The sequence below is a fragment of the Podarcis vaucheri genome (genome assembly GCF_965113315.1).
Source record: "Podarcis vaucheri genome assembly, chromosome: Z".
In the NCBI taxonomy this organism is placed as follows: Eukaryota; Metazoa; Chordata; class Lepidosauria; order Squamata; family Lacertidae; genus Podarcis; species Podarcis vaucheri.
In genome coordinates this window covers 35,885,065-35,912,398 of record NC_138758.1, presented here as the reverse complement: position 1 = coordinate 35,912,398, position 27,334 = coordinate 35,885,065, and the positions used below count along the sequence as shown (strand labels likewise).

Here is a 27,334-nt window from a genome sequence, read left to right as displayed (position 1 = left end):
CCTGCAAGCAGCACCCAAGATCAAAGGCATCCGCCTCTCCCGTGGCTTCCAGTAGCTGGTCTTCAGGAACATTTCTGCCTCTAACTGTGGAGGAAGAACACAACCATCATGGCTGGTACCCTTGATCGCCCTTTCCTCCATGGAGTTGTCTAATCCTCTCTTCAATCTATCCAAGTTGGTCACCACAGCCTCCTGTGAGAGGGAGTCTCACAGTAACTATGTGCTGCATGAATAAGTTCTTCCTTTGATCTGTCCTGAATGTTCTAATGTTCAGCTTCAGTGGATGCCCACAAGCTGCAGTGTTAGGAGAAAGGGAGAGAAACTCTTCTCTTTCCATCTTTCTTCAGAGGGAAGTCCCAGAGCTGAGAGTGCTGAGTTCATGTGGTCTGGAGGTTGTTTGTTCCTGGCTGCTGCGATTCTGGATGGAAGTGTAGCAACCAGCTCAACAGGGCCAGGTGACACAGAGCGACCAAGAAGGTTCCACCTGGCTCTGTATGAATCTGTTGCTGAATCTGGCCAAAGTCCTCCATATGAGCAGCTGGGCCCTGGGCAAGGAGAGGAGAACCCCAGGCATGGGCTGTGTGTATATGCATGCACCAAATGCAGTTGTTCAAGCCTCTGTCCAACTCCCAGGCCTCTCTGCAGGTCACTCCTCTCAGTGGCCCTGTTGCACTTCCTTCTTGAGGCCTCTTGCTTGCTGAGATGGAGGGGTGGTTGTGGGTTTCCCAGAGGCATCTGGTTGGCCACTGTGGGGACAGGAGGCTGGACTAGATGGGCCAAGGCCTGATCCAACAAGGCTCTGCTTATGTTCTTAGGTCAAATTAATGAACATGGTGCCAATCATTTATTAGGTCCAATCTGAGTAAGATTTAGGCTACATACACACTGTACATTTAAAGCACCATGATACCACTTTAAACAGGGATGTCGTCGCCCACAGAATCAAAGAATTTTGGAGTTGGAAGGTGACGAGAACCTGCTCGTCATCAATAATCAGCCTCACGCCAAGTTGGATTCAAAGAGCCTAATAGCCAACATTTATTGTGTATAGTAAAAAACATACTCTCTGCCTCCAGCCCAACGTTTATTGTGTTCCATACCCCAAAAGTAACAACCAGAAGAATGCCACCTTGCCGGCAGACAAAGAAGTTGCTATATTTGGGCATCAGGTCATCACACCAGACCATGTAATAAATCAGGCTATACTACGTGGGCCAATCATTAGGATTGCATGAGCTGTCCACGCGCTGTTCATGCTCCAAGCAATGCCTCCTGCTACGAAATCACCCTGCAATAATAAAAACTTTCACCTATGTTCTTATGTACAAACAACCATTTTCCCACAGGAAAGGACCCCAAGGATCATCTAGTCCAACCCCTGCAATGCAGGAATCTCAACTAAAGCATCCATTACAGATGGCCATCCAAACTTGGCCCACCACCTCTAGTCCCTGTAGTCCATTCCACTGTCACAACAGCTCTTACTGGATAAGAAATGTAAAGCATTTTGACTCTGCACTGCACGAAGGAGGATGATTCTGTGATTCTTTTTATCTGTCCTGAACCTTCCAACATTCAGCTGCATTGGATATCCATGGGTTTTAGCATCAAGACGGAGAAAAACCTTTCTCTCTGCTTTCTCCATACCATGCATAATTTTATAGACTTCTATCATGTTGTTCCTTACTTGACTTTTCCCTAAGCTAAAACACCCCTAAAAGAAACAGGGAAATTATTATTATACCCATTGCACAGCTAGATAATTGGGCTTACATTCATTTGAAGCTTTTCATATTCTCCAGAAAGCGCCAACAGACACAGGATATGGTCATTGCTTAATTTTCCTTTTTTTATATATATACAGAAATCATAAACATACACACAAACTCCAATCTGAACCATTTGAAACAAAACAAGACCAAAAAAAGAGGAAGTTGTAGTGGTAGAAGGGGTTAAGGGAGAAATCCATTATTTAAAGGAAAGGGATTGTTGTTGTGCAAAATGGTCCCCACAGCTGGTGCTACTCGGAAGCGCTTTTGTTTGCTAGGGGGTCTTTTTCAAAAGACGGACACACACACGTATTCATAAAGGCTTGTTCCAACTGCTAAGCTGTTGAGAAAGTCCAAACTATGTACAGTGAACGGAAGAGATGTCAAATGCAATGCTGGCAGGTGGTGGAAAGCCAGGGGTGCCTCTATCTAGACGTGTCCATGTTCTCGTCCATAAAGTTATTACAGTATTCTATGACTTTCCTGGAAAGGAAACAGAGGTCAGTGATTTAGGAAATGGCAAGAAACACAGAATGAGATATGACTATTGTAAAACTTTTCCTCCCTCTCTTGTAACAACAGAACTTGTGGACATCCCCTGAAGCAAAGTGCTGGGAGTTTCAGGACAGATAAAAGGGACTTATTCACACAGCACATAGTTAAACTGTGGAACTCACTGCCACAAAAAGCAGTGATGGCCACCAACTTAGATGGCTTTAAAAAGAGGACTGGACAAATTCATGGAGGTGGAGAAGGCCATCAATGACTAGTAGTCACAATAGCTATGCTCTGCCTCCACAGTGGGAAGCAGTAATACTTATGGAAAACAGTTGCTGGAAATGGCAGGAGGGGACGGTGCTTTTGTGCTCAGGTGTTGCTTGTGGATTTCCGACTGCAGCATTTGGTCAGCTGCTGTGAGAATAGGATGCTGGACCAGATGGGCCCAGGGCTCTTCTTATGTTATTACTATTAAATTTATTACCTGTTCTTCATCAGTGGGTCTGAGGACTGGTTGCAACAATTTAAAGTTCATAATTAAAAACAGATTACAGTCATAGGAATAGAGCGGGTCTCCAAAACACACATCTCAGGTGTCAAAGGCCAGAGATGCGCCTTCAGCATCTGCCGCCGGAAGCTGCATAGTGGAAGTGCCAGACAGATCTCTGCAGTGAGGGAGCTCCGCAACTTAGGGGCTGCCACAGAGAAGGCCCTCTCCTAGGCCAGCCCCAAATATCTGAAGGAGGTGGAACTACCAAGAGGGCCCCCTCTGCTGATCTTAACAGCTGGGAGGGTCTGTAGGGAAGGAGGTGGTTGTCAGTCACTATTGACACACTGCTCCGTGGCTGCATCTGCATTATAGCTTGAAGCAGTATCACACCACTTTAAACAGCTGTGCCTTCCCCCAAAGAATAATGGGAGCTATAGTTTGTTCAGGGTGCCCAGAGTGGTTAGGAGACCTCTCTTCCCCTTCAAAGAGCTACAGGTTCCAAGGTGGTTCAGTAACGGATCTCTCTTCCCAAGGATCTCTGTGAATTGTAGCTCTTCTGAAGGGAACAGAAGATGCACCTTTAACAAGCTACTGGCCCGGTATTCTTTAGAGGAGGCAGCAACTGTTTAAAAGTGGTACGATACCAATATAAATGTATAGTGCAGATGGGGCCTATTTCTCCAGAGGACTTACCTTCCCATCTCCTTCGTTTCTGGCCGGGCTGATGCCATTTTGATCATGTCGCTCAGGAGAAGGAGGCCACCTTCTTTGATCAGTAGAGGGCAGTATTTATCTGCTATGAATGGGGAGGGGGAAAGATGAGTTTACAGTGGTACCTCGGGTTATATACGTTTCAGGTTACATACGCTTCAGGTTACACACTCCGTTAACCTAGAAATAGTGCTTCAGGTTAAAAACTTTGCTTCAGGATAAGAACAGAAATTGGGGCCCCATTAGCTAAAGTGGTGCTTCAGGTTAAGAACAGTTTCAGGTTACTGTATTTTTCACCCTATAGGATGCACCGTCCCTTAAGACGCACCTAGTTTTTTTGGGAGAAATAAAGGGGGGGAATTATTCCCCCCCCCCAGGAGCGGGGCTGGGGAAGCCCGAGCTTCCCTCGATCCCAGCCCCCAAACAGGCAGCTCTCTGCAAGCTGTGGGAGCCCAGCGCCGGCTTCCGCTGCTTGCGGAGAGGTGCGCGAAGCCTGGACACGCTGAGCTCAGCGCGCGCAGGCTCCAGCATGCAGGCAACTCTCCGCAAGCGGCGGGAGCCCAGCGCCGGGCTCCCGCTGCTTGCAGAGAGGTGCACAAAGCCTGGATGCGCTGAGCTCAGGGCACACAGGCTTCAGCATGCAGGCAACTCTCCGCAAGCAGTGGGAGCCCAGCGCCGGGCTCCCGCTGCTTGCGGAGAGGTGCGCAAAGCCTGGAGAGCGAGAGGGGTCGGTGCGCACCGACCCCTCTCGCTCTCCAGGCTTCAGGGAAAGGCTTCGCCCCATAGGACGCACACACATTTCCCCTTCATTTTGGGAGGGGGAAAAGTGCGTCCTATAGGGCAAAAAATACGGTAAGTATGGACCTCCGGAACGAATTAAGTACTTAACCCGAGATACCACTGTACTCCCAACTACACTGAATTATAAAAGGACAAGTGATCATATTTTGCTCTTAAAAGAGGGGCTGTCTACACTTCCCGATGCTGGGTTTGACTTCATTGATGGCAGAGGAACTCTACCCAGGAAAGGATATAAAAATAAGGTAGAAGGAAGAGAAATACCATCCTACTTGATGATCCTAAAAAATGTTTGGATACATCCATAGAAGTTATCCTGTAAGTTCAAAAAATTATTTTTCATTGAAGGTTCCCTGTCCTCCCATTTTTATCACATTATTCTTAACTGAATGTTTGCAGGGGAAGGGAATTGAAGAGCAAGAAGTAAACAATATTAAAATAAGAGATTAAGTAAGCAGAGATTAAAATAAGATGCCACATCAGAGTTGGGGAACCTGTGACCCTCCAGCTGTTTTCGGACCATAACTTCCATCTTCCTCTGAGATGATGGGAGTTGGGGGTCCAGCGACATCTGGGAGGTGAAAGAAAAACCTGCTGCCCCCACTCTAAGAGAAACCACCTCTCTTGGGACGGAATGCCTCTTCTAAATAGAGGATTTCTGGCATTCCTCCTTCCATCTCATTCAGGAAGGAACACTGCTTCTTAGAGCAGGAAGGGGAATCTACAGTCTCGCAAATCTTCATTCAGTCATTTCATTCTTTTTAATAGTTCATATACCTCTTAATATAACAAAGTCTCCAAGTGGTCTGCACAATTTGCAATCACATACATAAAGAGTCTAGGAAAACATGAGAACAGAAATACTGAAATTATGTCTATGGGCTGCTAGCAATGCTTCAAAGAAAATACATCAGTGATGCATTCTCACACCCTAAACTGTGACTAATTTTAACTACTGCTTGCTGAAACAACTCCCAGCAACCCCCCAGCAATGGCAAGGGATCATGGAAGTGAAGCCTAGGGGGTAGTTCAGTCAATACAGTGCGAGACTCTTAATCTCAGGGTCATGGGGTTCGAGTCCCACTTTGGACAAAAAGATTCCTGCATTGCAGGGGGTTGGACTAGATGACCCTTGTGGTCCCTTGCAACTCTTAACAATTCTATGATTCTAACATCTGGTGCGGATATTTCCTTAGAGGAACATTCTTAACTACCTAGTCTAAACCTCAGCTGCTGCAGTAGAGGTTTCTCAGGAGGGACTTACGGTAGACAGACACAAGGTTGAAAAGGGCCCACGTAGCCCAGTGCTGGCTCACTGGAGAGCTTCCTTGAGGGATGAGCCTGAGGATTGGCTCAAAAGACCTGAAAAGATGACAAAAAGCAGGGTAAAAAAGTGATCAGGAGAAAGAATGGGAAACCCAACATTCTGCAGGTATTTTGTCGAGGTCAAACAACAATGACAACAATAACCATTTAAAAATGGTAAAGGAAAATATTACAAAACTAATATTAAAAATACAAGGTTTTCCAGGCCAATGTGGGTAGGGGAAGTGAATCGCAGTTTAAGGATATGTCCGAGCCTAGCAAAAGCACTCAAGAGGGGGTGGAGCAGTACCCCTGAGGGTGTTGTCCTGGGGAGAGTCCTGAGGGCCAGAACTAAGAGGTTCACATTTGGTCCATGGGCCTGAGATTCCCCAGCCCAGTCTCTGCCTACCTGTAGTTGATGTTCCTCCTGGAATTGACATCCCACCGCTGGATAGCTGCCCACATCCGGTCAACCACCTCCTCCCTGCGGGGCTCACTGATCATCCAGGCTTCCGGGCCATCAAACATGATGTGGGAGAGGACTCCACAGGCATTGTAGGATACTTCAATGCCGTCAGCTTCACTGTCCAACAGGTTGCTGTTGTATATAAAATAGACGTATAAGCCAAACTGCACCAACCTTTAAAGCCCTGGGTACCTAAAAAGGATTTTTAGGATACCTTAAAGCCACCCTCTCCAAAGGATTTTCTCCTCTGCAATCTTCCAAGATCTGAGTTGTCTGTGATTGGGACATGGGAAAAGGCCTCAGCTCACTGGGCAGACCTAAACATCCCCAGCAAGGGAGGCCAATCACACACCTGATCTGATGGCTTTTCATTGTTATACCAGTTGGTGGGGAGAGTACCTTCCCACTGAGGGTCCAGCTTGTGAGCTTCCAATTGGTGCATCTGTTTGACCACTGTGAGGACTGGGTACCAGACTAAATGGCCAATAGTCTGATTCAGCAGGGCTCTTCTTATGTTCTATTTATTCACTCATTGCTGGAGGCAGGATACCTCTGAAATCTAGTTGATGGGAATGAGGGGCTGCCGTTTCACTCGGGTTTTGCTTTTGGGTTTCCTGTTGGGACATCTAGCTGGCCACTGAGAACAGGGGGCTGGACTAAGTGGGCCACTTTGGTCCATTCCAGCAGCCAATCCCTTCAGATATTCTCTTTTACCAGAGAAGAAGAAGATGGTGGTGCTTAGCCCTAAAAGATGCACCCACCTGAATACACTGATGAACTGGGAGGTCATCAGTTGTGGGCGGAGCTCTTCCACCTCTGCCACGTTTCCCAGGAGGCCCAGCATGTTGCGATGCAGTTCTTGCTTGTCGGGAAATTCCTGCAGGGAAGACAGGTGCGAGGAACAAAGATTTTAACAGAAGAGGGAGAGGGATTCAAAATGGTCATCATGCCAACCTCCCAGCCTACAGCAAGTCACCCTATGACTCCTCTAGATGTTCCTGGCCTACAGCTCCCAACATGCCTGCTGGCTGGGGCTGATGGGAGCTTGAGTCTAACAGTATATGGAAGGTCACAGGTTCCCCACCCCGATCTAAGAAGAGGCATTTCACTTTCTCATAAGGGGAAGCTTCAGGAGACATTGTTGCATCTCTTGAGAAGGAAATGCCTCTTCTTAGATCAGCAGTGGGGAATCTGAACCAGAAAGAAGCATTTCTGCATTGCTTGCAAGCTGCTTTTTAGATCAGGGATGAGAGACTTGTGGCCTTCTAGTTATGATTAGACTCCAACTCCCACCATCCCTGGCTCTTGGCCAGGCTTGTTGGAGGCTGACAGGAGTTGGAGTCCAGCAACGTATGGAGGGCCCCACAGGTTGCTCACCTCTGCCCTAACACACTTCTCACTTGGGGCCAATGTGAGAAACTTTGCCACCCGAGGTAGAAAATGTTCTTGGCAACAGATACCCATGCACACACAGACACAGTGCACACGTCTGGTACATTGCTTCAAAGCATACCATTCATGAGAGTGTTCCAGTGATCTCACCCCCATGTATTTACTGAATGCATGAGAGAAGGTTTCAGTTTGGGTGGGAGAGGTTTATGCACATCACACCTCCGGGAAGCTCGCAAAGAGGACCTGAGCACAACAACACTCATCCTACTCATGACTCCCAGCTACTGCCTTTGACAGTGGAGGTTGAATGTAAGGGTCCTGAAGGATCAGGCCACAGGCCAATCTAGTCCAGCATTCTGTTCCCCCAGTGGGCAATCAGATGGAATCCTACAAGCAGGTTGTTGAGTGCAACAGCACTCTTCCCCCTACCCTTGCTGAGATTCCCAGCAATTGGCATACAGAGACAGGGGAGGGAAAATGAAAGATTCTAGGGTAATAATCTAATTAATACATGAAGGAGTTAATTAATGCATGAAATAGGTTGTCCTGACAGGCTTGGCCAATGTCACTTCCCCTCACCTCGGGAGGATATGGGCAACCAAGCCTTTTGTTGTACTCATGCCCCAAAGGGAAGCCTATAAACAGGACCTGAGCACACCAGCAACTCCCCCACACTTGTGACTCCCAGTGACAGGCATTCAAATGTGATTATTCTGTTTCTGTAGTTCATGTAGCTAATAGCGCTTGAAATTCTGCATACCTTCAAGCACTCCAAGAAGAGCTTCATGCCACTGTAGTTGAGGAACATTTCACAATTGTTTGGGGTCTCATCTGTGATGTTCCACAAGGCGCTCCAGGAGAACTCCATCACCTGATCACACTGCCGGAGTAATGGAAAAGGAAAAAAGATTCAATCTATTGGAGTCTCTAAGGGGCTTCAGCCTCTGGCTTCTGTTTGGCTGGAAATCCTTATTTGTGTCCTCACCACCAATAGGAGTGTGGTGGGCAGGGACAACGGACAGCATGGTTTTGGAGCAGCACTTTGGAATGCTGGAAAAAGTGAGGCATCCCCCTCAAAAGCAGCAGCAGTGTGTGTGATCAGCACCACCAGGGTTAAAATCCTGATACTGCCCCCTGAAGGTCCCTGGGTAGTCTTGGGACAGTCTACCCGCCCCCCCCCCCCACCTATCCTACTTTGCAGGATCGCTGTGATGGTGAAAGCCGGAGAAAAGTCAATACATTTCCTTGGAAGAAAGGGGCAGGAATGAAAATGTAATATGTTTGAAAGATTTGTTCTTTGGGGGGAAAGGTAAAATCTGGAGCTACCTGGGAGATCCTCAGGGTGATCTGTAAGTCACATGAACATAGAAAGGTGCCTTCTTCTGATTCAGACCATTGAGGTCCATCAGTATCAGTACGGTCTACACTGACTAGCAACAGCTCTCCACGGTTTCAGGCTGGGGTCTTTACCACACTCTACCAGCCTTTTGTGGTTTGATTAAAACTATTTGATTTGATTTGTTCCTGGCTCTGGTGCCCTTGTGGGGTTTGCGGGGGGTGGGGGAGGGCAGAACAGAAAACCAGATCTGAGTCATACCGTTTTATCCAACAGCTTCTTCTGAATCAGTTTCAGCATGGTCTGTTGGTGGGAAAAAGAAGCTATGTAAATGTTTAGGATAATTGAGGCCAAGGGGTGATCACTGGATAAAGCAGGCCCAGGGGCCAAATGCTGTCCATCAGTTTCTTCTCCCCCCCCACCCAATGTGGCCCCCAGAACTTGGCCAAGGCTGTATCTCCCTCACCAGGCCACGTCTCTGTTGACCCTGCCCATCATTCACTTGGCATGCCCTCTTTTATCCCCTGGTCTCACCCACTTCCAGCCTCTGGTCCTGACCACTTTTGGCTTCCCTGGCATGCCAGCCCCAGAAGGTTGCCTGTAAGGGAATCTGGATGGTTTAAGTGGGAAAAGACTCTAGAAAGCGTCCTGGAAAGAAATTTTGGCTCAGCCTCCATTAGCATTGAGCAGACGTCTGAAGGCAGCGTTCATGAAAACCCACCATGACAAACCCCATCTTGCCCACAGCCTCCTTGTGGTCGTTGTCCACCTGGCACACCAGGGCGTTACAAAGGTGCACCGCAATGCGCTGGATCGACTCGTCCTGCCGCGTTGGGTTTAGGATATTCAGGAGCAGCTCATTGACCCGCCGGTACTGGAACTCCACCTCCTCAGGGATGCTGAAGTTGCAGAGAGTCAGGCAGCAGTTGCGCTGCACCTGGGGGAGGGAAGAAGGGAGGAAGTAGTGGTGACCAGGCAGCCAGAAAGGGCTGTCCTGCTTTAGGTGAGCTTTGGGCAATGCAGTCTCCCCAGTTTCCAGAAGGAAGCTGTCTTTCACTGAGTCAGACCATTACCCCACTGAGCTCAGCACTGTCTACACTGACTGGCAGTGGCTCTCCAGGTTTCAGGCAGAGAACATTCCCACATTCCTACATGGTGATCCTGACTGAATGTGGGACCTTCTGTTCGCAGTGCAGATGCTCTGCCCACCAAGCCATGGCACTTTCCATGTCTGCCAGAGACACCGGAGAGCTGCTGCCGGTCAGAAAGATATTCTGACATGGTAGAAGGCGGCTTTGTTAAGAGCAGAACTCTGAACCACTTGAAAAAGTCAGCAGTAATCAATCAATCAATCAATCAATCAATCAATCAGAAGCTTCAGCTAATAATTAACTGAAGCTTGCTTGGATTGTTCATAAGACTGGGCATGGGGATTTTAAGTCAATGGAGATGCAAGTTAATTTGTTGCCCATTTTGATCCTGGTGCGTTTTTTCACAAGGAAGTTGAGAACTTTTGCTCTCAGCTCCGCCTCTGAGCCACCAGGAGCAGCCAATCAGATGCTTTCCCCTGCTAGACTCCACCCCAACAGGCTCCACTCCTGATGCAAGATGCACTGCCCCTCTCCCTGACTCTACCTCTTGACTCTTGGGAGCCCCAGCAGACCTGGCCACCCAGGACCCACAATTATGTCAGTGAAATTATAAATTTGGCAGTGACCACTTACAGTGACTTCCTGGTAAGACTCCATGCCACTCAACACCACCTGGACAACCTGGCGCCGCAACTTGATGCTCTGCTCCAAGCGGTATTCTGCATTGGTGAGGTAGAACAGAGTGGCACTTCCTGTCACCTGGATATTCTTATCGTATTTGTGGCACTTCAGAGCTGTTATAACTAGCTGTGGAAACGGAGCAGGAAAATGCCATTGTCACTCAATTTTTTCTTGATTTTATTTTTAGCTTTTTTGCAAACCATTTTTTGAGGGTGTTGTTTTTTTTAAACCCACAATCAAGCAGGGTATACATTTTATGAAATAAATACAATTCTATAAGTTTGTGATTCTCCTCCATGAGAATGTAAGAGCCTGGGCAGATCAGAGAAAAAGTTCTCTCATATACAACGCCCTGGGGTCCTAAAAAATAAGGATTTTTATATTTCATTTAATAACTCATATAAAACAGAGAAAACAGCTGTAACAACATACAAAAAACAAAACTGTAACATAAGCATATAGAATAAGCACAACTGAACTTGGTTTAAGGTAACCAAGTATACATAAAGAATATCATCAAGTCTAGTTCCAGATTTGCCTGGCTTGTGACGAGAGCTGTCTTGAAAACGATGGTTCCATTGTCTATGTCGTCAAGGAACGCCAGAACAGACAGAAAGCACCTGGAGGGTCCAATCCTTGTTGGAATCTCAAATTATGCACAATTTTCTCCATTATAGCTCTGCTCCAGAGTGAGTGGTCCAGTGTTTGATTTGGGGCTGTTTTCCACTGAGGTGCAATTACTCTTTGTATAAGCTTTGAAGATAATCTGTTGCTGCTACCAGTGGGGATCTCAGAAAACAGCAACAGAAATTGCCGGCATTTGGCTGTTCATCCCATATTCGGAATGGAAACCAATCCAGTGAATATAATAGGTATCTGCTGTTGTTGCTGCTTTCAGTCGGGGGACTGAACCCAGGACCATTTGTATGCAAAGCAGATGATCCACCTTTCCTTCTAAATAAAGTAAGGTTCTAGTCCAGCCCTGAATAGAGGGCTGAATTAAATAAGAACATTGGGAGCTGTCTTATACCAATCAATCTCAGTGCTGTCTTCACTGACCAGCAGCAGCTCTACAGGATTTTTACAGGGAGGTTTATTTCCAAACCTTACCCAGAGGTGCTGTTGAGGATTGAACTTGGGACTTTCTGCGTGTAAGGCTCTATCACTGAGGTATCGCCCTTCTCTTAAAACATAGGAAACTGCCTTATACGAGATCACACCATTAGTCCCATTGTGCTGACTGACAGCAGCTCTCCAGGCTTTCGGATAGAGAATTCCCACTCCAGCACTACTTGGATATTCCATTGGGAATTGAACCTGGAGCGTTCTGCATACAAAGCAGATGCTGTACTACCGAGCTATGGCCCTTTCTCAAAAAAGAGAAGAAAAGAATCATAGAATTGCAACTGCAATGCAGGAATATCAAATAAAGCATCCATGACAGACAGCCATCCAAACTCTGCTTAAAAACATCCAAGGAAGGGGAGTTCCCACACGTTCCGAGGGAGTCCATTCCACTATTAAATGGCTCTCACTGTCAGAAAGTTGCTCCTTTTGTTTAGTTGGAATCGTCTTTATTGTAACTTGAATCAATTGGTTTGGATCCTACCCTCCGGAGCAGGAGAAAACCAGCTTGCTCCATATTCCATGTGACACCTTTTAGCTATCTGAAGATGGCTATTGTAACTCCTCTCAGTCTCCTAGTCCTCATGGTTCAGAATAAAAGACTACGACTCGCTCACCTTGAGGGCTCTCAGGTGTTGGTTGCAGTGCTCAATGCGAGTGATGTCAAAAAGGTTGTTGATGGCTCGAGACGTGATCTCAGGACGATGCTCGGTATATGCCTCAATGGCGTTGAGCACTTGCTCTTCACTCTTGCCCCCAGTAACCTGGCATGGAGAATGGGGACAGTTCAGAGGAGGCACAGGAGGTGTGAAGTATGGGGAAGCGGGTAGAGCACTGGTTTTTGGGATGGGGAAGACTTGGCTTCAAATCCCCAAGCACATGTTTCACTTATTTTGTTTATATATTTTGGATCCCAAAGGGGTCCAGAGCTGCAAACAACAAGCAATAAAACAGCTTTAACATGTTTAAAACATCTTTAAAAACAACTTCAGTGCAGATGTAGACTGACAGAAATATCTCAACTTAAAGTGCTTGTTGGAATAGGAAGGTCTTCAGCAGGTGCTGAAAAGGCAATAAAAAATGCACCTGTCTATCATTTTAACGGAACAAAATTCCAAAGTGCAGGTGCTGCTATACTAAAGGCCCAATTCCTACATTGTGGCTAATGGATCTCCTGAGTCGACAGTATCTGCAGGAGGCCCTCACCTGCAGAGTGCAGTGTTCAACTGAGTATATAAAGGGTGAGAAAAACTTTTAGGTATTTTCTACTTAAGACCACTGAAATCGCTGATGGGAGCAGATTAGATTGTGGGGTGAGTAATTTGTTTATGTTACCAAATTATGGATGGCGCTACGTGAATAATATAATGATCTCCCAGTGTAGCCTATGTGTGAGTGTGGGTGTGAAATCTTATTGAGAGCTATGTTTTTTGAACACATTGGCACAAATCAGATCAGTCCCTTTCAGAATCCATGAAGATCATATTCCTCAAGAAGACCTAATATGCATCTATGAGCTGTGTTATTCCGCCAAACGATTAAAAATATTTTTCCCTCAGCTAAAAAGATGCCTCAGTAGCAGATATAGTTATTATGAATACTTTTTGCCGTCTATTCTTGCTTTACCTTGTAGGCTGGGATGTGTGAGAGATGGCAAAGGGAGGTCTCGAAAAGGCCCAGGAACTGGAGAGGCTGCTTCAGGTTCCTGAAAGGGGTGATGCTGCTCATTTCAGGGCTGATGCTGGGGGAAAATAGGAAAGACATGAAAAACCTCACCCAAGAGAAGCAGGCTGCTGGTCAGTCTGGCTAGTATGACTCTGACTGGCAGCAGCTCTCCAAGGTTCCGCCTTCAGCTCCCCCAAGAACCTTTTAACTGGTAGATGCTCAGGGTTGAGCCTGGGACCCTCAGCACTCAAAAAAGAAGAACGTGTGGATTGAGTTGTGGCTCATTCCAGTCTTCTGTGCACATCAACCAGAGTCAGGCCAGTGCCCATTTAGTTGTCTTCAGCAGGGATGGGCACCCTGTTACCCTCCAAACATGGTGGGACTCCAACTCCCATAAATCCTGGCCAATGACCATGATGGCTGGGGCTGATGGGAGTTGGAGTACAATAATATGTGAACACCCACTGGTTCCCCACTTCTGAGGTTCCCTCATGAGGAATGTATCTTCTAAATAGTGGCATTCCTCCATTTCTTGCACGCAGTATGGAATGCTCCTTCTTAAATCAGGGATGGCAAACCTGTGGCCTTCCAACCATTGATGGACTACAGCTCCCATCATCCCTGACATATTGGCCATACTAGCTGCTGGAGGCTGATGTGAGCTGTTGGGAATCTAGTAAGATCTGGAAGGGCCCCAGGTTCCTCTACCCCTGTTTGAAGCCACCAATATGGCTCCCGTCTGACTCACCTTGTCTGGTCCACTTTCTCGTCCTCACTAGAAGAGGAGCAATTCTCCAACATGATGTGGCCAGAGATGTCCAGAGAAGTGAGGTTGACCAGGTTCTCCACAAAGAGGTTCAGGACCCGCTGGGTCAATTTGAATTTGTAATAACTGGAGAGGCGGTCCCTGGAGATGTCCAAGTGCCTGGGAACAAGGAAGAACAGAAGCATGACGGCAAGATAGAAGTGTGTAAAACTATGCATGGCAAGGAGAAAGAGACTAGAAAGGAGTCATTCTCCCTCTCCCGTAACACTTGAACTTGGGGGGGGGGGGATATCTAATGAAACTGAATGTTCAGTTTCACCCCTTCAGGGTGATGCATGGAACTCTTTCCCACAGGAAGAAATGATGGCCATTAGCTTGGCTGGCTTTCAAAGAGGATTAGACTAATTCATGGAGGAAGACAAGGCTATCAATGGCTACCAGCCACAATGGTTATCCTCCGCTCCCATGGCTGGGAAGCAGAAATGCTTCTGAATACCAGTTGCTGGGAATCACAAGTGGGAACAGTTGTGTTGTGCTCAGGTCCTGCTTGTGAGTTTCCCAGAGACACACAGTTGGATGCTGAACTAGACGGACCAGGGGCTTGATCCAGCAGGGCTCTTCTTATGATAATAATATTTATTACTAGGTGCTGTGGCTCCTGCTCACCAACCCTTCTTACTCTTTGCCATTCCTCCACACCTGACCAACAATGCCTTCCCCCTCATTAAACAGTTCACATGAGCTGGCCTGCTGTCCCTCACACTGCACTTGCAATGGCTGCTTCTTGGCAGCTACGCAAATTGCAGAGTGTGCCCAACCCCTTCCATTGCCACATATATTGGAAATTGATATTTATTTATCTATTTAGTTAGTTAGTTTGTATATCGCCCTTCATCTATAGATCTCAGGGCAGTTCACAACATAAAAATACAGTATAAAAACACAAACTACGTAATAAAAACCAATAATCCCCCCTCCCGTAGCACATTTGAAAGGGTATCAGATGTTAATTAGCCAAAGACCTGGTTGAAGAGGAAGGTTTTCACCTGGCACCTAAATATATCTATTTTAGCTCATTCCTTCTGCATTTCTGCTACAGTTATTTTTATAATGTTCTTACTGTGAATAAATATTGGGTTTTCATGGGTTTTATAGGGTAATAGTCAAATAAGTTGTACTCAGAAAAGTGCTGTTGGTTTCAATGGCTCTATTCTAGGGATGACCTTGAGCTTTGGCTTATAGCAAGGAAAGCATTTAAGCACATGCTGCCTGGGGGCTCATGGGAGTTGCAGTCCAAAACACCTGGAGGACAGCAGGGTGGAGGAGCCCGAGCTAAATGCCTGCAAAAACAGTCACATACTTGGGGTAGAAATTCAATCAATTAGAAAGGCATTATCTTGTGGCAACGAGTTCCACAAGTTGGCTCTATCCTGGATGGAGAAGTTAACAATCAGGTCAACCCAGCCTTTGCTAACTCAGTGCTCCCCAGGTGTTTCAGACTACAACAACCATCCATGAAGGCTGGGGGTTGGTGGCAGTTGTAGTAAAAAAACATGCAGGCTGGGGACTGATGGGGGTGCTAGTCCAGCCAGGCAGGGCAAAGTGGCTGCGAAAACAAGCGGGTCAACAGCACCACCAGCTGACCTGAGCTTGCGCAGTTGGGCGATGGCCTGAACATGCTCCTCACAGAGGTCCACGTTATAAAGCACCAGGGAAGCCAAGCTGTCCTTCCATTGGGTGAGGAAAAAGATGTCGTTGAGCTGGATCCCAGAGAGGTCCAGTGCAGTCAGTGAAGCCAGAGGTCGGAGCAGGCTCTCCACATTCACCCCTTTGGTCATCTGGCCCAAGTTGAGGAACCGCAGTCGGTGGAAGCCCTCAAATGTGAAGTCCTTGACCAAGACCTGGCGGGTTGGGTTTAAGTCGTCCTCGCAGCCCCCTGGATTCTCCTCCTCATAGAAAATGTTGGTGCAGCCGAAGAGGCTGAGGGAGACAAGGGTGGGGCTGAAGCTGCCCAGGGTCTGGAGGCTCTTGGCTGTCAGTTTCTCGCAGTTTGTCAAGAATAATTCGACCAGGTCCTAAGGGACGGAAAGGTAGAGTGAAAAGTTAGAAAAGTTCGGCTGACTTGGTTTCAGGCAGCTTCTCATGTCCCTATGAAAGATTAGGTTTGGGAACGATCCTGTGCCCTGTGGAAGATGCCAAACAGAGGGAATGTATGTTGCTCAGTGATAAAACAACTATTTTGCATGCAGAAGGTCCTAGGTTCAATCCACCATTGCATTTCTAGGTAGGGCTGGGAAAAAGAGTTCTATTCCTATTTAATTCAGCTCTTTATTCAGAATCATGGGGACTAGAATCTGATTTTATTTTTTAGGGAAAGGGCATACAGCTCAGCAGCAGAGCATCTGCTTAGCATGCAGAAGGTCCTAGGTCCAATCCCCCAGGGCCTCTTCAGGTGGGACTGGGAGAGACCCCTGCCTGAACCAGCAAGATTCACTGCCAGTCAGTGTAGACAATGCTGAGTTCAAGGGACCAATGGTTCAATGCTACAAATTGGCTTCTTCTGTCTCTACCTGTTTTCGGATGGCTTCCAGGTCCTGATCTTGCACAATATCCTCCCGCAAATGGATTCTTGCCAGCCTGGTGCTCCGTGGATCTGAGAAGAGCGTGAAGAAGTTCTCATTGTGCTCAAAGATAGTGTCGGCGTTTACCAGCTCCACATACCTATGTTTAGAGACAGAGATCAAGGTGAGGAAACGATCTGAGCATTTTTCGTTAATCAAACATCAGCAGACAGAGGGGCTTGGGTTTGGCCGCCAGAAATAAGGATCCAAATCTTTGCTTAGCCCTGAAGCCCTTCATGGCTCCTTCCTGAACTAATAGAATTTTTCCACCTACACTACCTCACAGGGTAAGTCATGAAGATTAAATACAAAAAAGGATACATTGCTACTCATGTGTAAGCCTTATATATTAGGGCACTTAAGAAATTTAAATACAGTGGTCACATCCAGACCATACATTTAAGGCACACAGCTTCAACCAATAATAATGGGAATTGTAATTTGTTCAGGGTGCTGGAAATTGTAGCTTTGTGGGCCGTAAACTCACAGAGTTATATTCCCACTACCTTTAACAAACTACAGTTCCCAGGATTCTTTGAGGGAAGTAATGTGCAGCACAGATGTGACTCAAGTCTGTTTTCTGAAGCATGTGCCACCGTGCTCAAGACTTTACCATGAACCTCAGGAATGAGCAGAACTAGTAAGAAATTCAGCAGCAGAGCATATGCTTTGCATGCACAAGATTCCAGGTTCAACCTCCAGCATCTCAAGTGAAAGAGACTCCTGCCTGACACTCCAGAGAGCCATTTCCAGCCATACAAGGCAGAGCTAGATGGAGCAAGGGTCTGACTCTGTGTAAGGCAGGTTCTTTTAGAAGCATCTCTCTGCCAGGGACTGAAGTGACCAGGCTAGGATAGTGAAGACAAGGTGCTCCCAAATACAATAAATAAATAAATAAATAAACTTACTCATTGACAAGTCTGTCACAAATCTCACTCGGCAGGAAGATGTCTGGGTGGAGACGGAGTGTCTCGTTGTCCAGCAAGTAGCAAAGAGTCCCCTCCAAGTTGTAAAGACAATAATCTGTGCAGAGGGTCATCAGAGGGTCTGGGCTGTCGGAAGCCATCTTGTGGCAGTGAACAGGGGAAGACCAGGGAGAGTGAGGGAGAAGGGGCAAATGTGGGGCAAAAAAAGTGCTTCTTCGTCCCCACCTGGAGTTCCTGTTCCTTTGTTTTAGGGATATTCCCCACTGGACTTTGCGGGAATGCTGCAGGCCGATAGCGGCGGGGTGGAGAGAAGAAGATAAATCAGAGAGTGGGGTGGGACATTTTCCACCACAAAGCACAGAAGTCCTTGCAATATTTTCCCACCCTCAAGCCAAACAAAGATTCAGTTTCAGTGGCCTGAAGGCAGACCAAACAGGGATGGGTGTGTGGTAGTCTTGGATACCAAAACTCAACCTTGACTAAATGTCTAATGAAACGGGGGTGGGGGGGGTAAAGGGGACTTTATGGGGTATTTTAAGGGACACAAAGGAGGGGTAGACAACATGGTGCGCTCCAGATGCCTTGAACTACAACCCCCCTACTCCTCGACTATGGCTAACGGGAACTGTAGTCCAGCAAAGTCTGGAATGCAGCAGGTTGGGGAAGGAGCCTCCAGTCCATTCAAGCAACATTACAATTACACACACACACACACACACACACACACACACACACACACACACCTTTATTTTATTACATTGTTCTTCCACTGCTCCCCAAGGAACATAGGCTAGCATACATTGTTCCCCCTCAATTTTAATCTCACAACCTGAGAGATAAAATAAAAAAATTCCTTCCAGTAGCACCTTAAAGACCAACTAAGTTAGTTCTTGGTATGAGATTTCGTGTGCATGCACACTTCTTCAGATACACTGAAACAGAAGTTGCCAGATCCTTCTATATAGAGAGAAGGTGGGGAGGGGTATTACTCAGAAGGGTGATAGCTCAGCTATCTGCCAATCTCCCATTTCCACCACCCTTATTTTGACTATGGCAGACCAACACGGCTACCTATCTGTAACTGGAACCTGAGAGATAGTTTGATGAAGAGGCAGTGTATCCTGCTTTACAGAGAAGAGGCCTCTATTGGAAGGCTCTTATTTTGAAGAGCTGCCTGAAGTCCAATTTTGGCTTAAAGGGGAAGAATCCCAGGAAGCAGAGGAGCATCAGCAGAAAACAGCTGGGCAGTAGAGTAAGCAAGCAGGCTGCTGCTCAGCTGGTCACAGTCTTCCCAATACCCCACTGAGGTGAGCTTTACCTTTCTTTCTATTCAAATTATAGTCATTATATCTAAATTTGCATATACATGTATAGATCAGTATATGCACATTTTCTGCAAATGTGTCCCCACATCTGTCTTTTTCAATAATGTGCAAGTGACTACCTTAGTAGCCCAGAGAGAGAGAAAGAGAAAGACAGAGAGACAGAGAGAGAGAGAGAGAGAGAAAGAAAGAAAGAAAGAAAGAAAGAAAGAAAGAAAGAAATAGTGCATTAAAAAGCAGTGTTAATAAAAGAAAAAAGGAAAAATATGCACAACATTACAAACTTTTACACCATTTATCAAATATGTGAGAAAGAGACAATTACTTACAAAGTGCCATGAAAACTTACAAACTACCTAAAATAAAGTGAACTTGCAATATCAGATTTTACTAGGTTCTTACAAATTCTTGACTTAGTTTTTCGTTTTTTCTTGTTTTTTAAATAAGTTCAAGAAGATTCAAGAAAAGGGTAAGTTCAACGCTGTTCCTGGTAGCTGTGAGGTCCACATGTTATGGGATTGCCCCAAAATCCAACCCTTCTTGTCCTACAAGAAATATGCAAAGTAGCTAAACAGAAGCCACCCCTTGAACTGGTCCTATTGAATATTTTCCAAGACAATAGCACACACATTATAAAGAGCTTATAACCCACCTACTCTCAGCATCCATAAGCATCGTAGCCAGACACTGGAGAGACCTGTCACGAGTGAACATGGACCACTGGTACCAAATTGTATGGGAAACAGCCTTCCTAGAAAAGCTAACCAACATACTGAAACTGAAAAGGGGACAAATAAAAGAGGACACATTTGCCCCAGAGTGGCTGCCCTTTATTACACACACAGTCCAACAAGACAACAAGAACCCACCGTTAACACACAAATCAGTATGCTTAACTTGACTCAACAACCCCACCGCAAAGAAATCTGCAGTCAACTGAAGGTAACCAACCATGCCCTGGGCTCCCCCCAAAAAACTTTCTAACTGCCAATGAAAACTAATAAATGAAAAGAAAGAGAATCTACCCAAGTGACGATGACACAAAAACCTCACACATACACTAAGTAAAAGAATGTAAGTTTACTACCACCCGTCCCCTCAATCTCTCTCCCCACCTCTCTTCTCCCCCAACCTTATATTGTATACAACATTAATGGCTCACATCAAATGTAACTTATCCATAGAAAAGACTTTGCAACCTGAAAATAGACACAAAGCAATACTTTTCTAACCCAATAAAATCTTTAATAAAAGCTTTTTAAAAAACAAAACCATTTTCATCCAGCGCCTAAATATCAAGACATTAAGCACTTTTCTAATTCCAGGTGGGAACTCATTCCAGATGGCTGGAGCTGCAACATTAAAAGCCTAGCCTTTACTGCATACATAGCACACCTCTCGGGCATGCAGTACTCTCAGCAATGTCCCACCTGAGCAACAAAGTTGACCAGCAAGGATATGGGGCCGAGGCAATTTCTTAGGTAATCTGATCCCAAGGTGCAGGAAGCAAAACACTGAACTGCACCCCATAGCACACTGGATTCTCTTCCAAGATATAAAAAGATGGCAGGCACTAAATACTTATTTTAAAAATAAGTAACCTTCCTAAAAATGCACAGCTTAATTAACTGTGTGTGCCTTTTTAGTTAAGGAAAATAGTTATTATGGCTACTAGCCACCACTCAGTTAAAACCTATGTTTGACCTCCACTGTTGGAGGAAATATCTCACTTGCTGGCAATTGCAGGTGGGCAGAGAGCTCCTGTGCTCAGGTCCTGATTGTGAGCTTCCCATTGGAGCATCTGATTGACCACTGTGAGAACAGGATTTTGGACCAGGTGAATCACTGGCCTGATCCAGCACTTCTCTTCTTATGGCCTTGTAACTGATTAAAGGTTGCAGCTCTACTACTTGCCCAAAGACTTGAAGTCTAGTGCTACTCCCGCTTCTCAAGGCAGGCTGTGCCAACCTCAAGTAATAATAATAATAATAATAAATTTTATTTATATCCCGCCCTCCCCAGCCGAAGCCGGGCTCAGGGCGGCTAACAACAATCAAATAAACAATCAAATAATCATACATTCTAAAAATATTTCATTATAAAATTAGTTAAAATCAAATTGATGGCAACCGATTAAGCAAGATTTTGTGCAGGTTGCCAGAGGAGGGGGTCAGGCTGCGCCCTGACCAAAGGCCTGGCGGAACAACTCTGTCTTGCAGGCCCTGCGGAAAGATGTCAGGTCCCGCAGGGCCCTAGTCTCTTGTGACAGAGCATTCCACCAGGTTGGAGCCGCAGCCGAGAAGGCCCTGGCTCTAGTTGAGGCCAGCCTAACCTCTCTGAGGCCTGGGACCTTGAGGATGTTATTATTTGCTGACCGTAGGTTTCTCTGTGGGACATACCAGGAGAGGCGGTCCCGTAGGTACGAGTAAACTGTAAACTGTGCACCTGAGTAAATCCCTTTTATAGCCTTCTGACAATCTAGCACTGTTTTATAAGCTGTGTAACCTTCCTAGCCAGGGCAACAGAATTGCATGATCATAAGTCTCGCTGCAGCCACTGCTGCAGTTGCAGTTAAGAAGGGAGGTGTGGTGAAAGAAGACAGCAACACAGACCAACATCCAGAGTGGACTAAACCAGACCATTAGATTCCAGCAGAGCCTACAGTTTTGAAGAGGAAAGTGCTTTGACCTTCCTGCTGATGTTCCCATGGATCCCCACAAACAAAAAACTTGGAACAATTCAAAGGCAACCTGCCTCTTCACCTTCCCTTTGCATGAAAGTCTGAAGTTATTTCAGAATATGATACTTAGTGCATGTGCATTAGAAGTCACGTTTTCCACTCAAATCTATGTGTGTTCCTTCCAAATGATGTAGATATCAGATACAGGAGGAAAAGAATGAGACTGACCCTGCAACATCAGATTTAAATCTGATGTACTAGTATTCTTCAAGCATTTATTCCACATTAACTTGAGATCTGTATGTACCATCGTAATTGATTTAAATGGGATGGTACGTCAGTTTCATACACAAGCATTGTTGAACACACTGTTTAACAACACGTAGAGTTGCCAACTTTACAAGTATTGTCTGTAACTGACGTTTATCAGCCATTCATCTGCAGCAAATTAGCAGGTGGCATAAGGTTTATCTCCAGGCTGTGAAGAGCCTCATGGTGCTAATTTCTGCAGATCAAGCGTACACAGAATCAGGGTAGTGATTAGAATGTCAGGTTTGAATCCCCACACACTGTCATGAAGTTCACTGGGTGACCTGGGGTCTATCACAAATCTCTTAGCCCAACCAACCTCACAGGGTTGTTGTGACGAGAAAAGGAGAACTCCATGTAGAAAAGGCAGGAACAGAAATGCAATAATAAATAATAAATGCTCAAAGGCCTGGAAATGATGCCTTATGAGGAACGGCTAAGGGAGCTGGGCATGTTTAGCCTGGAGAAGAGGAGGTTAAGGGGTGATATGATAGCCATGTTCAAATATATGATAGCCATGTTCAAATATATAAAAGGATGTCACATAGTGGAGGGAGAAAGGTTGTTTTCTGCTGCTCCAGAGAAGTGGACACGGAGCAATGGATCCAAACTACAAGAAAGAAGATTCCACCTAAACATTAGGAAGAACTTCCTGACAGTAAGAGCTGTTCGACAGTGGAATTTGCTGCCATGGAGTGTGGTGGAGTCTCCTACTTTGGAGGTCTTTAAGCAGAGGCTTGACAACCATATGTCAGGAGTGCTCTGATGGTGTTTCCTGCTTGGCAGGGGGTTGGACTCGATGGCCCTTGTGGACTCTTCCAACTCTATCATTCTATGATTCTATGATTCTATGATTCTAAATGCACGACATTTCAAAAACAGCAATTTAAGTCCCAAATAGTTGCTCTGGGCAAAGGTAACTGTTTGATCCTCCACTAACATCTACTTTTTTTTGTCCTCCTCAGTTCCCAGTGGGCATTTGGGGCATTTTATAACCATTCAGCAGCCATCAGGCACTCCACACCATCCTCTGTGTTTTCTTTTTCCACCCTCAACATTCCTGCCATTCTGCATACACATAGTGCCTTCCAATACAACTTAAAAAAACTAAAACAGTCTATTTTCTGCAACTGATCAATAAGTATATTTGTCTGCAGGAGGGAGTATTGGGGAAATGGATTTACCAGGAGAGTCCTTTCTATGCATTATATTTTGAGGCATCTCAGCTGACACAGAGCCCACAGCACCAGATTATAGTGGGTAGACACCACATTTTCCTATGGAGCAAGTGGATTCCTGAGGCTTCCTCTCGTTTTACGGAATATTTATTTATTCATCTTATATACTGCAGTTACATGCTACTTGTAGTTTAAGAGCAGCATTATTATATCCTGCACCAGAGGTGGAAAACCCTTTGGTTTCCAGATGCATCTGGACTTCGACTCCCATCATCCCTGACCATTGGCCATGCTATTTGGGGTTGATGGGTCTGGAGTCCAACAATACCTGGAGGGCTGTAGGTCCCCACTAGTGCCCTATGAACACTCACTCACCCCAAGTGGATCTGAGGCAAAGCTGTCTGAAAGGTGCTGTGACCACTTTCCCTGTGAGTCTCCCCCATTCCCAGCAAAAGAACCTGCACAGATATCTGCCTTGGCACATGTGCCATAGGCAAAACACAGGTGGGTTTTGGGCAATACATCATTTGTCAACCCCTCCTCTCAATAAGTGGCCCTCAAGGCTGAGATTTTCCAGTGATGGAATTTCAAGGTTGTGGTGAGATATGGGTTACCAGCTTTCTGAAGAATGTGCATATATTGGTACCCTTGCCACGGGCAGATCCCAGATGGATCAGCTGTCACCCTCCTCTCAACAGGTGGGTCTCAAGGAGCTTGATATCCTTCCAGTGGCGGGGTTTCGAGGTTTCGCCAACCCACCCACTGGGCCCACCGACTGCGCCCTTGCATCCAGTAGCTCCCATGCAATTTGGGTGGGGTGGAGTGGGAGGTGCTGCCCATAATCTCCGCCCCAGCCACGTTACAGCAGGGTGCATCCCAGCGGGTCCTCCACCCCTCCCAGCAATGCACGAATTGCTCCCAGGGTGCCACTTCCACCTTCCCCATCAGTCACACGCGCACTCACCTGGCTCCCCGGCTCCCTGGACGAAAGAGAGTGTCCGGGTTGGAGTTGGTTCCGTTTCCGGTAGGGATAAGAGAGAAGGGGCGGAGGGGGGGGCTGGATAGAGATTAAGCGAAAGAAAAGCTGCGGGGGGGGGAGTCCCTAGTTCCCACCCGGGTCCCCTCTCTTTCTTTCCCAATTCTCTCTCTCTCGATCGCTCTCTCCACCCCGCCGCAAGCAGCAGCAGCAGCACCAGCCGCTGTCAACAAATCGCAACGTCACTTCCGGCAGCCGGTCTCCTCTCCTTTCCTAGAGAATCAGAATGACGTGTCTTTCTCCCCTCCCCTCCCAGAAAATAAGGCTACGAGCGGAGGGTTCCGATCCGACCATTTCACCTCGCAGATTTGGATCGCACATCCACGCTATAAACCTCTGAAGATCCTTCCACCGCCTCACCCAGCAAAGAATCATGGGAACTGTAGTTTGTCCAGGTTGCCGAGGGGCTGTCCTGTAGCTTTGCGAGGGTGACGCTACAGTTCCCATGATACTTGATGGAAGTGTTTGCTCTAAATGTGCAGTTAAGTGTATGGTGTGGATGTGACCTCTAAAGGAGATTTCCCCTTTATTACAGCGACCTGGCCGTTGGCCATGCTAGCTAAGGCTGATAGGAGCAACAGCTGGAGGACCAAATGTTCCCCACACCAGTTCCAAAGGGAGCCCCCATACCAACTTGTCAAGCTTCAGCTGCAGTTTATTTACCCAAATCCAGCCTGTTACCAATTCCACATAGCAGTTTTATGCTTCCATCTTTCACACCAGAATCCTTGTAGTTCAGCTGGGCTTATACTAATACAGAGCCTATTGTCACTTACACCAAATGTGTTCTGACTATATACAATTTTGGTTTTAAGTGTGATCCCCATAATGTAACCCCTGCATAAGTAGAGGGCTTACTATATTTGTGACCCTGTCACTGTATTACAGCAACCAGAGGGGTATAACAGCTTGTTAGTCTGTTGCAAAGCAAACAACAGAGTCTTGAAGGCCTGTACTTAACCAATTTTTAATGTAATGGGCTCTCATAGTGTACAGTACATTATTTAAAGGCATTAAGTGTTACACTTAGCAAACATGTGGGGGGATGTAAACAGTGGGGTTAAATAGCAATGAGATACCAAAAAAATGTCTGTGACATTTGAAAAAATTCAATTTAAATTGGCAATACAATTTAAGTCAAATACACGCACGCATAAAAGCACAGTGATCTTTCACAACAGCAGTTCTAGGACACAATCATCTAAGGCACCTGTGAGCAGGACAAGTCTCTGTTCTACCCTATCTATCAAACTTCATGCTACATAGACAGCTCTCCTAGGATACTTTGGGCTTGAATAAAAGCAAGTTTCCTATTTCGTTAACTCTTAAACTGGGTTTAGGGCCTGCCTCAACATACAAGTTTGGTGATAAATATTCTACAAATTGCAATAGAATAGTTGTTTTAGTTTGGAGAGTCCCCAGAACTCTGGAACTAGGAGGGTTTTTTAAATTGTTTCTTCCTATATGCATAATAATATAAGGTTATTATCACACAACACTGAAAGACTTGTAGTACCTCATCACAATCCAGGATTTGCATTAAGTCAATGGTGAGGGAGGAGAGCAAAGCAGGTTTTAAAATGACAGAATTAATCAGGATTAAGAGAAAAACAGAGCAACCGTGAGAGGCTGGGGGGGGGGGCTGAAGAAGGAGAAGGAGAAGGAGAATTTATTATTTCTACCCTGCCCATCTGGCTGGGTTTCCCCAGCCACTCTGGGCGGCTTTAAACAGAACATTAAAAACAGAATAAAACATCAAACATTAAAAACTTACCTAAACAGGGCTGCCTTCAGATGTCTTCTAAAAGTCAGATAGTTGTTTATTTCCTTGACATCCGATGGGAGGGCATTCCACAGGGTGGGCCCCACTACCAAGAAGGCCCTCTGCCTGGTTCCCTGTAACCTCACTTCTCACAGTGAGGGAACTGGCAGAAGGCCCTCGGAGCTGGACCTCAGTGTCCAGGCAGAACGATGGGGGTGGAGATGCTCCTTCAGGTATACTTTAGGTAAAGACACTCCTTCAGGTAAAAAGATACTGTAGAGGTTTGGGTGAGAGGTTGGCAAGGTGTGTGGGGGGGTATGTAGGGCTGGCGAGCAACTAGAGTAGGGCATGATAATAATCATTCATCTGATGAGGTGTCCTCTCTTGTTCACCAAAGCTTTGTGACAATAAACCTGTTATAGCTTATTCCTATGTATGTCTGCTCAGAATGTCCATTTAATTCAATGGGACTTGCTGCCAGGTAAGCCTTCATCAGCTATTCTAAACATCTTGCCTAGGAGTAAGTTCTGTTGACTCACTGGGGATTACTTCTGAGTAGATGCTAGTAGGACTGCACTGCAAGTCTTAAGGTGTCACAAGAGATATATTAAGGGCATTTTAAAAATAAAGGAATATATCCAATTCATAGTAGAACCACTGAAAAAATGGAATTATGCTCATTAATTTTAGTGCATCCACATTATGACAACCACTGAATTGAACTCAACATGTTGTTTTTTTAAATATATAAATTGCTTAGTTTCTTTTTCTCTATGATGCTAAGAGGTATAAAAAGATAGGAAAATTACATCCAACTAAGTAGATCCCACTGAAATTAATGGAGCAAAGTTAGATATGTCCATTAATTTAAATAAGTCTACTCTTAGTAGAAGTAATGTGAATGCAATATGTTCTAGTGAATAATTGTAATATATTTTAATTGTTTTTAATTCTGAATTTTAAATTGTTGGAACCTGCCTTGGAAGAGTGTAATACATTTAATACTAAATACTAATATTAATGGTATAATTAATAGCTACAACCCAATGGTTCTACCCTCAGTAGGACTAATCTAGGTCATATTGTATAGGTGTCTCGTTATTTATAAAGGCTTGCATTTAATGCTCGGCCTCCTCAGGGTAGACCCACTGGAACTAAGACCTAAACTACTCCTAGTCCCTCAGTTTCAGTGGGCCTACTCTATATAGGACTAATTTAGGTCCTATTGATTTCTGAGTGGTGTGCACCTCTTTGTTTATTGTGGCTTGCATTTGATACTAGTCCTCCACAGACAGACCCTTTCAAATTAATTAAGGCCTAAGCTTGCCATAGCCCTTATTGTCAGCGGGTCTACTCTTGAGGAGGACTAACACCGGCGCCCACCTCCCCTTCCCCTCCCGCCCAATT

General features: G+C 45.8%; 1 protein-coding gene across 5 annotated transcripts; it reads right to left on the bottom strand.

Moving 5' to 3' along the window:
• Positions 1-1,823: 1,823 nt before the first annotated feature.
• ZER1 (zyg-11 related cell cycle regulator) lies at positions 1,824-24,491 on the bottom strand. Of its 5 annotated transcripts, XM_082207984.1 has the most exons (17): positions 24,094-24,488; positions 19,365-19,507; positions 17,623-17,921; positions 16,664-16,814; positions 15,738-16,168; positions 14,076-14,252; positions 13,289-13,403; positions 12,280-12,426; positions 10,490-10,663; positions 9,487-9,702; positions 9,027-9,068; positions 8,190-8,309; positions 6,799-6,914; positions 5,981-6,169; positions 5,531-5,628; positions 3,451-3,553; positions 1,824-2,252 (listed from the first exon to the last, which is right to left on the bottom strand). In XM_082207984.1, exons 3-17 carry the CDS (start codon positions 17,778-17,780, stop codon positions 2,195-2,197), a joined length of 2,295 nt encoding a protein of 764 aa, XP_082064110.1. In that variant the 5' UTR covers positions 17,781-17,921; positions 19,365-19,507; positions 24,094-24,488; the 3' UTR covers positions 1,824-2,194. The 5 variants fall into 5 exon arrangements, with proteins under 5 accessions (XP_082064110.1, XP_082064111.1, XP_082064107.1 ...); XM_082207985.1 differs by lacking the exon at positions 19,365-19,507 and having other exon boundaries at positions 3,451-3,550; positions 24,094-24,491; XM_082207981.1 differs by lacking the exon at positions 19,365-19,507.
• Between the last annotated feature and the right edge of the window lie 2,843 nt (positions 24,492-27,334).

Bases quoted from the DNA above. Each gene is read 5' to 3' on its own strand.
- ZER1 (XM_082207984.1), bottom strand. From the start codon at position 17,780: ATGGCTTCCGACAGCCCAGACCCTCTGATGACCCTCTGCACAGATTAT. The intron at 16,169-16,663 runs GTAGAGACAGAA...TCCGTCCCTTAG, and splicing joins TGGAAGCCATCCGAAAACAG to GACCTGGTCGAATTATTCTT. The intron at 6,170-6,798 runs GTGGGTGCATCT...TATATACAACAG, and splicing joins CAGTTCATCAGTGTATTCAG to CAACCTGTTGGACAGTGAAG.